General features: G+C 39.2%; 1 protein-coding gene across 4 annotated transcripts in view; it reads left to right on the forward strand.

The window, feature by feature from the left end:
* SLC37A1 (solute carrier family 37 member 1) overlaps positions 1–13,258 on the forward strand; it is a 33,412-nt gene that overhangs the window by 13,371 nt on the left and 6,783 nt on the right. For 3 of the 4 annotated variants that reach the window (XM_083362277.1, XM_083362276.1, XM_083362278.1), the window contains exons 8-17: positions 1,341–1,507; positions 1,958–1,995; positions 3,498–3,575; positions 5,378–5,506; positions 6,477–6,567; positions 8,256–8,318; positions 9,337–9,422; positions 9,732–9,780; positions 12,293–12,366; positions 12,629–12,707. In XM_083362277.1, the coding sequence (XP_083218403.1) occupies positions 1,341–1,507; positions 1,958–1,995; positions 3,498–3,575; positions 5,378–5,506; positions 6,477–6,567; positions 8,256–8,318; positions 9,337–9,422; positions 9,732–9,780; positions 12,293–12,366; positions 12,629–12,707 (854 nt within the window). The remainder of the gene's footprint in view (positions 1–1,340; positions 1,508–1,957; positions 1,996–3,497; positions 3,576–5,377; positions 5,507–6,476; positions 6,568–8,255; positions 8,319–9,336; positions 9,423–9,731; positions 9,781–12,292; positions 12,367–12,628; positions 12,708–13,258) is intronic. The other variant, XM_083362279.1, reaches the window with a different exon arrangement.

The raw sequence follows: 13,258 nt of genomic DNA on the forward strand, positions 1-13,258 counted from the left end.
AAGGCACATTTCAAGCATATTGTCTTAGTGTCACATGTATCCTGGAGGAAAAAACCCTAAAATTTAACCAGCAATATGTTCCTATACATATGCCTGACCCATGTGAATAGAACAAAGTGTATGAATGAACCATGCATTAGACTCTGTTCTCATCCTATGGAATTGTACCCTCCTCCTGTAACAACAGCTGATTGGCTATCTAGATCAGCAGTCCTCAACCTTTGCAGGTTGGTGGCCCGGCTGTGGGAGTAGAGGGGAACTGGGCTGCCTGAGCAGTGGGCCAGTGTGCATGCACGTAGCTGGCCTGCCACACATGTGTACAATTGCCCGCCGCTCGTGCAAGTTGAGTTGCATACGTGCACGCAATACAGCCAGCCAGCCAGCCACTCAACATAGCCCAATTCCGAATAGGCCATGGCCTGGTATTGGGCTGGGGACCCCTGATCTAGATCACAGTCCGTATCTTTGGGAATGGTCCCTAAGCAAAGGAGCTTGTAAAACAACAGGCAACCCAAGCTATGGACTATACCATATTCACAGATCTGATTCATTTTAATTTCCCTGTTGCTAAGCCAGAAACTTACTTGTTCTCAACTCAATCTATATTACAGGGTGGTTGTGGGGGGAAAATTAAGAGGAGAGAGTACTACATATGCCTCTGAGGTCAAGAATAAAAGCCAGAATATAAAGCTAATAATTCAGGTGTCAAGTTTCTGACGGATGAGCTTTTCAAGTGACTCTGAGGCATTGTTTACCTTAAAAGTCCTTTATTAGCCCTATACATTGGCAAAAGCTTGCTAGAGGAATCTGGAATCTGAATCCCCTCCCCTTTGCACAATATATTAAACACAATTCTCCACCTTTCTACTTCCGTCATGAATCACATTCTCCAATTAATTTGAAGAATCAGTTTCTCTTCTGTTAGACAACCCACCAAGTTCTTATCTTCTTTTATTTCAGACAGCCTTGAGGTACAATCTTCCTCCTCCCAGCAATAATCTAATTCTAGCTCTTAAAGCAATACACAAGTTTAACATATGAAATAGCTGCTTCTTCATCTCTTGTCAAGCAAGAACATTCGATGTTAGTAGCGTTGACATCAGGATTAGTGTGTTAATAATGCTGTGATTTGTGAATTCTGTTGAAATGGGTCACAAAACAAATTAATTCCCAATTTATGTGCAATTTACCAAAGGTACCAAAACCCATCCAGTTATATCCTGTGTTTAAGTCTGCCTGTACAAGCGGAATCTCTTCTAGAGTCATATGCAGATATTTCCACTGTCCAGTGTTAATATCAATGAGAATATTAACCTTTTTTTCTTTTTCATTCATTGTAGGAGAGGATTGATAATGGGATTATGGAATTCACACACTTCAGTCGGAAATATATTAGGATCGTTAATAGCTGGGTACTGGGTAACTACTTGCTGGGGTCTCTCTTTTGTGGTACCTGGCATTATAATATCCTTAATGGGGATTATATGCTACCTGTTTCTTATTGAACGTAAGTACCTATGGTGAAATGGATTTATATATGTGTGAGTGTAAAAATGTAGCTAAGTATATGTACATGTATAAAAATGTATATATGTAGGTGTGTGTGTGTGTATACACATAAATACATACACATAATACAGATTTTGTTTTCATCTGGAATCAATCAATCAATCAATGCTATTCACAGCCATAAATAAAGCCTAATCTCCTAGCTTTTCTTTGTCAAATAACAAAATAGACTTAAAAATGTAGAATTGAATCCAGGATAGGACAGACTCTGTAACCTTAGCCCATCTGCAATTTAGATATAGGTTTAACAACACTCTCATATTTAATGGCAATTTTCCACTATTGTGCCCTTTCATAATAATAGTTTTTTATTAGTGCAGTTGGCAACATTTTGAAAAATATGCTATATGCGTGTTAATTCATTCTATTTTCTATTGCATTATTTCAGATCCTGAGGATGTAAACAGTACAGTCAAATCATCAACTGTAAGTAAAGTCCTTTTTTTAACAATATCTGACAACTGATATTTTTTTGGATGGGGGATGTTAGGGGAAAAAAATCAATCCTGGAAAATACCTTATTCAGCTTCCTTTTCCTTTAATGTTCCAGCAAAACTGCTGTGATTTTCAGAGGTTGGAACACTATACTTGCATATACTGTCTTATCTTATTAAGTATTTGAACCAAAATCGATGAGACCATTTTATTCAAAAGTTTCAAGATGCCCAAAATGTTCTCCCACTGATGTGTTCTCCATGGCCTGCCCTCAAAGACCATTGGGAAGCTGCAATTGGTCCAGAGCACAGCACACAAGTAGCCTATGTGTGAAGAAGTATGCCCACGTAATTCCTCTATTCAAAAGCTGCACTGGCTTTCACAAGGTTTCCAAGTACATTCCGAGGTGCTGATTATCATCCATAAACTGCTACATGACACAAGACTAGTTTGTTTGTGGAACCATCTGTGGTTATATTGTCTTCTCCCACATACTGTTCCAAGCTGGTCGTGATACTTCATGGGATATCAACCTCGTGTTGTTGGACACAGGAAATTTGCCTTCTTTATGACAATGCTTATCCTTTAGAATGAACTACCCCCCCCCCAACAGATTTCATTGTCTTATCCCCTCCCCACTTACCTTTCAAAAAATATTTAAAAACTAGCTTTTCCTCTAGGCCTTTTGGTTGGGATGTTAGTTGCGGTCATCCAAGAGACGTTTGTTTGTTTCTAAATTTGTTGGTACTGTTTTTAATTTTATGTTAGCCACACAGAATTGCTTTGGTGAATTGGGTAGTCATAGAACATTGATTAAAAAAAATAAAATGAATTAAAATAAAATATGCCCATTGATTAACACCAAATAAGACCACTTATATCTACTAATAGGCTAAAACATATAGGGAACGGTTGCTGGAATTGGGTATGTCTAGTTTAATGAAGAGAAGGGTGAGGGGTGACATGATAGCAGCGTTCCAATATCTCAGGGGCTGCCACAAAGAAGAGGGAGTCGAGCTGTTCTCCAAAGCACCTGAAAGCAGGACAAGAAGCAATGGATGGAAACTAATCAAGGAGAGAAGCAACCTAGAATTAAGGAAGAATTTCCTGACAGTTAGAACAATTAACCAGTGGAACAACCTGCCTCCAGAGGTAGTGAATACTCCAACACTGGAGGTTTTTAAGAAGAGACTGGACAGCCATTTGCCTGAAATGGTATAAGGTTTCCTGCCTGAGCAGGGGGTTGGACTAGATGACCTCCAAGGTCCCTTCCAACTTTATTATTATTATTATTATTATTATTATTATTATTATTATTATTATTATTATTATTAATATCATCTTTATAGAGATGGCACAAATCATTCCGCTATCATAGATGAACCCAGTAGCTGCTGTTTCTCTTGTTGCTCCAGTCCCAGCTTCTTTGCCCTGCCTTCCCCATCTTCTATTGCCACATCCTTCTTAATTGCACCTATTAAAATATATTTCAGAAACATTACCTGAATGGCTCAAGTAAATTCAGGATTTTGAAGCCAGCAGTAAGCAGTAAGGTCACAGAGACATCTCAGGTAAAGCTAAAATATTTTCATAAATAGTTTTAAAGTACTTATTACAATCCTTGTAAATCATCTGCATGCTATAGAAAAAGTCATGCAGCTTAATGAAATAGTCTTTGCTTAATCACAGTAGTTCCAATTCATCATAATCAGGCCTGATTTTCATTTATCTGTCCTTGCGTAGCTCCGTGTATCTGAGTCTGTTTAATTTGGGTGGGTCGTTACTTTTACAGCTTTAAAAATACCTTGTTAACATCTGATAGGGCTGGCTTTACCCTTAGGAAAGGTGAAACAGCCAGTTCAGATAACAGGATAGGAAAAGTGACTTTTACAATTGACCCAAGTCCTGATTCCATTCTGCACCCAGAAGAGCCTTGGTGGAGCAGTGGGCTAATGCCTCCTTAAGTAACACCAGCTGCCTGCAATTAGTGCAGGTTCGCATCCCACCAGGCTCAAGGTTGACTCAGCCTTCCATCCTTCCGAGGTAGGTAAAATGAGGACCCAGATTGTTGGGGGCAATTAAGCTGACTTTGTAATAATGCCGCTTGGGGGTGTGTGTGAAAGCCCTAATAAGCAGGCATATACATAGAATGAAGGCTACTGCTAAGCTTGTGAGCCGCCCTGAGTCTTCGGAGAAGGGCGGGATATAAATGGAATTTAAAAAAAAACTCCAATATATGACTCTAACCATTCTTAGAGCAAGACTCCAATGCTATTAAACTTCCTATTAAACATTCCAAAGTTTTAAGAAAGGTCAGCATGGTGTTATTTTACCAATGTGCTTGTTAAATACTGATTACCTTACTAATGCACTGGTTAAATGTTTGTAAGTCACCCAGGGTTGCCTCAAAGCAAGACGGGTGCAAACAAATCAAATGAAATATAAAATAAATACAGTAGCCCCCCCCCCCAAAAGAGCCCATACAAGATAAGAAATCTGAGCAACAAGAAAATAAAATGAAGGTGATGTCAGGGCAACAAAGCTTATCCTGAGAATGGAGATGTTCTGTATATACCCAAATATTCTTGCGTTCATTGGGAAAGACTTTTTAAGTGAAAGCTAAGGATACAATCTTATCTTTTTGCAATGTGTGGGAATTGTGGCTTAAGCAATGCTGTAACTCTTATCAGCAACAATATCTATTTAGCTCCATGCTTATAAAAAACCCGGTATTCTAATTCCACATGGGAAGTCCATAATGTGTGGGATGGAAAATAGAGAAACTCCTATTCCTCCCTCTTAATTAAATCATAAAGCACTGTCTTCTATTCCATAGCTGTGTTCTGAGCAAAGGGATAAATAAGCATGGTTTGTTCACACTGAAAAAACAAAACATTCCTCTGACTGTTTTACAGAATTTGCAAGCACATTTGCCCTACAGAAAAAGACAAGAAGTGATCTTTGTGTAAAGAGAGGAACTGTTTTTTGTTTGCTTGCTTCTTTTCCTGAGAAGGAAAAGGCAAACAGTAATAATCTCTTGCATCCACCTCACTGAACAGAAAAAATAATAATCTCAAAAGCAGGAACCGGGATTAGAAGAAATCTAAAGAAGTTTCTCCTATCTGAAGTCTTCCACTTTGGCCTTTGGTCCACAGGGGTGGAAATAGGAGGTCTTTGATCTGGATGTGGCTCCCACTTCTGCTATTACACACAGAACATATAGAACATGAAATGCTTCCTTAGTGTTCAGTATGTAAATAGCATATCAATGTAACATTTCTTTTTTTAACTGTACATTATAATATCTCAGTTGCTTAGCTTATAAAGAGAAGAGACATACTGCCTACACTGAGTTTGATGGGGTGTTTTATAGGATCCAGAAATGCATTGTCTGCTACAAAGCAATGAGAAATGCACAAAGCCACTGAATCTTAATGGAGGATATGAATACTTTGAAAATGGAAATGCTGCAATAAGTTTCACTGGAGCTTTGCAAATCCCTGTGAGTATGCCAGCTTCTCTAGTAATGGTACTGGGCGGGGGTGGGGGGGAATCATTGGAAATATGCACATCACCCAAATTCTAATTTGAATGTGGGGACTATGGGGATAAAATCATTAGAAGTATGCAGATCAGCCACTTTCTAATTTGAATTTACAATCAGATTTGAATCTCTTTGATTTCAAGATTCAGTTCTATTGTATTGAAGTATGTGTACATATGTGCAAAAGGCTTCGGGATCTTTGAATTGAACTGAAAGCACCTGATTTTATTCAACACATTAAGTGAAGTTGACAATTTAACAATAATTCATTTGAAAGGAGAGGATTAATCAAACTGAAACCTCAACCAATCCTATAGATCCCTAGAAAACCATCAGGTTTGTTGTTAATGCATGGCTTTGGAATTACCATTAGTGGGTATTGCTCCAGAGAAGGAAACCCTCTAGACAGCATAACGTTTAATTAGCAAAAAGGGCTGTGCACTTAACAGAGAGGGGAGATCAGAATGGACTATGCAAGAAGATTCCTCCCTCCCCCCCCCCCAAGTTCAAAAGATTCCAAGATCACACTCACTATGAAATGATAGCAAAAGGAAGAGTTTTACTGGACGATACCTTATCCGCTGATTTGCAAAGGAGGGTCTGACATTAATGTGCAGTGGAGGCAGGCAAGGCTCATTTGCTATGGAACCTTCCGATGGATCCCTTATCCCATATATTGAAATAAATTTTATTGGTCAATCACACAGAGGGTATATGACTGCAGATCGTGCTGTTTGCTTTGTATCAGTGGTTACCCATCGAATATAGGCTGTTATGCATGATCCTACATTATCATTCAACTATCTCTGTATAATATTGGACAATTACGGTATATGTCGTACCGAAATCCTTGCACAAAACTTGGCCCAAAGTCAAGTGTTTATTGTCTTTTTCTTTTCGAATTAATCTTATTTTCCATTCTTTGTAGGGAGTGGTAGAATTCTCTCTCTGCCTATTATTTGCCAAATTAGTCAGCTACACTTTTCTTTTCTGGCTTCCACTATATATCACTAATGTAGGTAAGTGTCCTAGTTTAAAGAATTATGAACGGCGGGTCGTATAAAATATTACCACAAATCATATTTGAGAGAGAGAGTTCAATATGGTTAAACGTTTTCCAGATATGCTATTAAAAATCCAGTCACAAGCTTACTCAACTGAGTCCTTTGGGAGTGGTGGTTTTTAAAAAAAAGTAAATAAAGCATAATAATAACGGGCAAACATTTCTCAGATTTTGATTTAATAGATATGATGAATTCAGTTATTTTTGTAAGTTAAACAAAAAACCCCTGATTATATCCGATTACATAAAGTACTGCTTGCTAAAGATGTGCATGTTCTATAACAATTTCAGCAGCTAAATATCTGCTCATAACACTTGCTGATTGGAGTAAGGAAAGACAGAGAGATCCAGGAAACTGTGTGTGACAAAAATTAGGACATATGTTTCCCAGCCAGTCTCGCAATCCCTTGCTCCGTCCCCCACCCAGCAACAGCCGTTTACCTGCCAGACAGAAAAGGATGGAAAGGGGGAAGGAAGGAGGGAGAGGAAGAAAACTCCTTGCATGCTACCCCACCAGTGTGCCTTCCCAAACGTGCCACCGCCACGTGTCTTCCCAGACCCATGCAGCACCTCTTTGCGCCCCCATGCACACTCTGTGACCCTCCCCACCACTTGCCTTTCTCCACTCCTGCCGCATCTCTTGGGTCCCTTTACATATCTTCCCAAATCGTGCCACACCCTCCCATGCACTGTCTCTCATCTGCACGCTCCTCTCAAGCACTCTTCCCAACCCATGCCACACTCCTGTGCACCATTACCAAACAGCCGAGCACCTCTCACATACCCCCGCAGCCCCCATACATTCCTCTTTATCCACACCTCTCCTACATCCCTCTGAACCCATTCCTAACTTGCATCCCATCGCCTGCTCTCCCACACCCAGTAGGCCATTTATCAGCTTGCTGGCCTTGGATTTATGACTTCCTGCTGGCTTTCGGAAGGAAGGAAGGAAGGAAGGAAGGAAGGAAGGAAAGAAGGAAGGAAGGAAGGAAGGAACTTTTCTGATGCTCCCTGCCAGTTCCCACAAGGAAACTCAATGTGGAACCTGGCAAGAAGTCAAAAGTCATTCCCACTGCTTTTTTTTTTGCCCACCAATGGTCATTCCGTTTCTCTGTTTAGGTGAGGAAATATCTCTGAAACGATGACCAAATGGGGCATGAGTTGTCCAGTACCTTATAGTAATTCATTTGCATTTTGTAAAAATTACGAGAAACTAATTCTAGGAGGAGGAAACTTCATTTTTTTTAACATTTTTGTAACAGATAGTAAAACATACAATCCATTATTTGTACTTCATATTGAAATATATTAGACCAATCCTTTATTAAAGGAAGAAGTATTTTTTTTTAAAAAAATCACATAAATTCTATCTCAGAGGCCTTTTTCCTTTCATATAGCTTAACATGAGATATGTGAGATGGCATGAGATTCTTCTACTTTAGTACTAGATACGTGACACCAGACAAGGGAAGCAGAAAAGTTCGGTATGATTCCAAATGATCCAATAATTTGTTTCTCCATATTACAGCTGAAAAAACAGTAATTTAGACAAGCTAGACCTGCTCAAACAGTTGTCTTGGAAAATATTATGGCACCTGAAAATATTTAAACTGTTACCGATATATTTTTATTTTTCATTGGTAGAGCATCTTGATGCCAAAAGGGCAGGTGATCTTTCTACCCTATTTGATGTTGGAGGAATTTTTGGTGAGTGTGCAACGATGACCTGTTTATTACCTTTGAAACCTACACATATACGAGTCCTTGGATTTTTAAATCAAATTCTGAAACATTAGAGACAAGAAATACTTTGAAACAGGGAGTAGATGCTGATAATTAAAGTTTGGTTGGTGACTTGAGAAAATATTGGAGGGTGACTTGAATGGAGTTGTCAGACCTGCCTCAACTTGAACCTTTAAGTAAGAGTGATCCTTTCTCATTTGATGAGAAAGTTATAGGTTTACTAAAGTGAAATACAATAGAGCAAAGCCAGAACTGAAATTCACATGCCAAATCCCCAAGTGTAACTTTCCCCACCTTAGGCACTTTCCGTTGTTGTCCTCCCCCCATTGTCCAATCCATTTCAAAGAAGATGTTTTTGAAACGGTCACTCTGGGTGTAGGCTGGCTTGCAGCTGCATTCTTCTCACAGCGGGCCGATCTTGAAACGCCATCTCAGAGAGGCGCACTTTCCCCAAGCATTCTCCTTCCCTTCCACCTCTCTCAGTTCTCACAGAAGCTTTGGATGAGAGTGGTGGTTTTGATAATTAATAACAGTTTGTATGGGGCGGAAAAGTAGGAGTCACTGGGATGTATTCTTAGAAGTGCGAGTGAGCTATTTCCATTTTGTAAGGGTTGGCAGTGAAGGATTTTATTATTATTATTTTTTCCACATCTGCAGCAACTTGGTGTGAAGCAGTATTTTTGCTCAGTATTGCTATGTGGCAGTAGAAAAAAAATGAAGTGGGTGATTGGGGTGATATTGGAGAGGATGACAAAAACAGACAAATGTTCAACGATGTAGTCAGTTGAAGAGAAAATAGAGGGGAAGATTTATCACTGCAGAATTAAAGGTAATCACGATTAGCTTTGTGGATGATCTACTGTACATATGAAGGGCACTTCCTATGAATCAAGGAAAATATTACTTTTATATTCTTATTTTGCAGAGTTTTGAACGTGCAAAGAACATGGTTACATTTTGCACCTCTCTCTGTTTTATACAGGTGGAATTTTAGCAGGTGTAATATCAGACCGACTCAAAAAAAGGGCCACAACTTGTGGCATGATGCTGTTGATAGCTGGACCCACTGTAAGTTCTGAGATGATGGGTGATGATGATGATTATGAAAGTGTTGAAGGATTTTTGAGTTATAGTGTATAAACAGAAGCAGGCTTAATGAAATAGAGCTGCATTTTTGTACCCTAGTGTTGTGGATATCTAAGCATTTTTCTTTCTCTAGCATAAACTATACCCACTTCTTCAGTTTTGAATAATGACAAATGAAAACAGAATTCCAAAATGAGAAATAATGCTAAATTTGTAGTTGACATCTAGTCAAGAGAGCCTGACTTACTACAGAATGATTTGAACTAACTGTGCTGTTTGTATTTATCCTAGCTGTATATATTTTCTGAGATCAGTAAAATGGGATTAGAGGCCACAATAAGTAAGTTTTATGCTTTACTCTTCCTTCCCCCTCCCCGCTTAATTTGGATTGTTTAAATATAAATCCACTCCAACTCTTACTTAACTCTGGGATTTTTATGGTTAAAATTAACAGTCTGGGTTACACTGACATAATTTCTGTTCAGACCAGATAATTTATTGTGAATGAAAGATTCAGAAGACAAATAACTATTGAGTGATGTGTTTCAATGAAAATGTCCTCAATATGGTGCCTCTAGATTAGGGGTGTCACTCAATTTCATTGAGGGCCGCATCAGCATTGCGGTTGCCCTCAGGGGGGTGGGTGGGGGTGGCCTGGGTGGGCATGGCCTACTGGGTGGGCGTGGCTAAAGTGCGTATGGCCTATGGGGTGGGCATGGCCAGCTCTACATGGTTCGCATTTAGCGTGCCTATGGGGGGCTGGGCAGGAGTGGGACAGATCTGAGGATCTCTGGCAGGAGGAGGGTCTCTGGGCCAGGGCCAAGGCAGTGGGGGCCATTCCCTCACTGTTTCCAGGATGGCTTCGCGGGCCGCATGAAACCACTTCACCGGCCGGATCTGGCCCCCGGGCCTTGTGTTTGACATGTCTGATCTAGATGTTTTCTGGATTACAATTGGAAAGCATAAGACTGCGGAAGGAAAGTTGCCATAGTCCAGGTGACAGGCAATTCTCCCTAGAGGAAAACAAGAAGAGATGTGACATGCTTAATAATAAGAATAATAAGGAGCATTCATAATCATTGTCAATTATTAATAAGAATGAGAATTATTATTAATAACAAAATATTAACAATCAGTACTAAAATAATAATTATTAATAAGAGATGTGGCATGCTTAATAGTAGATGGGAAAGGCCATTTAGTCATTGGGTCCATCTGCCAACTCGGTGCAAGAAACCGGGTAAAGCACCTAAGAGAAATGGCTAACCTCTTCAGTGAGGAGGGCTCTACCAAAACCCATTAATTGGTGGAATTGCTGTTACTGACAAAAAGGGTTTTCTTAACGTTCCACCATAAGGTGCTTTCCTGCAAATTCCATAATTTCATGTAATGCTCTCTAAAACTAGAGAGACGAGATCTTGGATGTGCTAAGATGTGAAACCACTTCAAGTTGCGTCATCCATCCCTCTCTACCTCTTCTTTCTTTTTCGCTGACTTTCTTAAGGGACGAAGTCACCCAGCGGTGTATCTGAAAACGTTAGCAGTTTTGTGGGGGAAGATTTGAGATGTTCATTTTATACCTAATGAACACAGCTTTAAAACTGTACTTCGTAATGATATTATTTTCCCCCCCCCCTTCATTTCTGTTTTCGTTTATCCACTCATAAGAGTAGGGTAATTTCAGGAATCTCTGTTTCCCAGATCCCAGTAATAATCATAGCAACAGCAATGATCTGGGCCATCACTTGTTTTCGTTCTTGTCAGATCATACTTTGCAACAACTAAGGGAAGACAATCAGATCAGACAAACTGATAAAATAAAACAGTTTACACAGCTCCTATTTTCATAAAGGAATTCTGCTAATCAACAGAGCACTGGCCACAAGCATTGATCAAGCATTGTAGCCCAACCCAGCTGGAACCATCACCAGATCACTGTCATTTCTTGCTCTCTTCTTTCCCCCCCCCCCCCTCTTCCTTCCCCAGTGCTCAACTTAACTGTCTAAGAACACTGGAACAGATGCTTGGATATAGATGGTAAAAAGAAAAGAAATAGCTTTCTTCTTTAATAAAATGTTTCTCATTTCCCTAGCTTAGTAATAAGAAAAAAACAATGCCGATTCTTTTTAGCTACAGTCATTGCTACAGTGGATAGTAATGTATAAGTTAAACCCTATAATGTTTATATTTATAAGTTGTTTAATTGGCCATGGCAATTAACTATCGCTTATTAATTACTGATGATGAAGATATTTAGGCCTAGCAGCTAAGGTGTCGGGTTAGAATTTTAGTCTTCCCTTCAGCAGGAAAGACAGCTGGTGTGATTTTGAATCAGTCACTCTCTTTTAGTTTCACAGGGTTGTTATTGTGGGGAAAACAAGAGGAGGAAGCAATATGTTTGTCACCTTGAGTTACTGATAAAGCAATAAAGGGAGGATAAAAACCTAATGAATAAATCAAATGCAAGTGCAGGTCGCTCTGTGCTGTGTTATAAATAGCTGGTTAATGACCGCAATAAAGTTTTTCTTTTCATTACCATAAATAGCATGAGCACCATTGACCTTAGTGATACTTCCTTTAGAAAGCAGTATTTTCAAAGATTACACCATGTGTCTCCTTTATGTGCTTGAAGAGGCACACCTGTTGTAAAGGTGCATAGTTTACCAAGTTCCAATTGAATGAGAACTTGAATTTAGCAGAGTTTTCTGGTATGTTTTTCCTTGGGCCCGTTCCTTTCAATAAGAAACTAGTATATGAGCCTTCCAGTGTTTGATGAAATTAAATAACAGGTCTGGCATCTGCTGACTGTTGATGATATTAAATACATATTAACTTCAATTTTTAAATTTAAGTTATGCTGCTCTTCTGTGGAGCTCTTGTAAATGGTCCATATGCATTGATCACAACAGCTGTCTCTGCTGACCTGGTGAGTCCTTTTCTGTTCTATATGGAGCATATTATTTGCCACAGTATTTTCATTGTATCATTTTTAATAAGTACATATAAAAATTCAGAAATTCTAGAGGAGGAGGAAAATACTGTGTATTGGTGATATTCAGTAGCAATATTATAATTGTATTATTTTCAGTGTTACATCAGATAATGTGAGGAAGATTTACAATATAAATAAGATGAAGATTATCACTCTATTCTATAAGTATTTCTATCTGAATATTTTGTTCTTAAAGGGTACCCATAAAAGCCTCCATGGAAACGCAAAAGCACTCTCAACTGTTACAGCCATCATTGACGGAACAGGATCCGTAGGTATGGTGTCATCCTCAAGAACAAAAGGCTGAAAAGTTTGATAGGAAACTCTTGACCAGTCTTTCCCAGTCTGGTCCTCTCCAGATTTTGAGAATGTTCAACCAGTGTGAGAATTAGTTTAAAAAGAGGTGGCAATCAGGATGCACCCTGGGCCTACGTGTATCGCTTAAACAGTAGAAGCTTATAAATCATCATGCTCTTTCAATGGTGACTGTGAGTTCTAGTTCCATTTTAGACACAAAGCCAGCTAGGTGACTTTGGGTCAGTCACTCTCTCCCAAGCCTAGGAAGAAGGTAGTGGCAATCCATTTCCAAAAATGTTGTCAATATAATTTTATGTTTGTTTAATTGCCAGGAACCAAAACTGACTTGAAGGTACACACACACACACACACACACACAGAGAGAGAGAGAGAGAGAGAGAGAGAGAGAGAGAGAGAGCAGTGCAGTGCAGTGCAGTGCAGTGCAGTGGTAGGATCCTTATGAAAATATATATTTTTTATTTTATTTATTTTAATTCCATTTATATCCCGCCCTTCTCCGAAGACTCAG

This window comes from Vipera ursinii, assembly GCF_947247035.1.
Source record: "Vipera ursinii genome assembly, chromosome: 4".
Taxonomy (NCBI): domain Eukaryota; kingdom Metazoa; phylum Chordata; class Lepidosauria; order Squamata; family Viperidae; genus Vipera; species Vipera ursinii.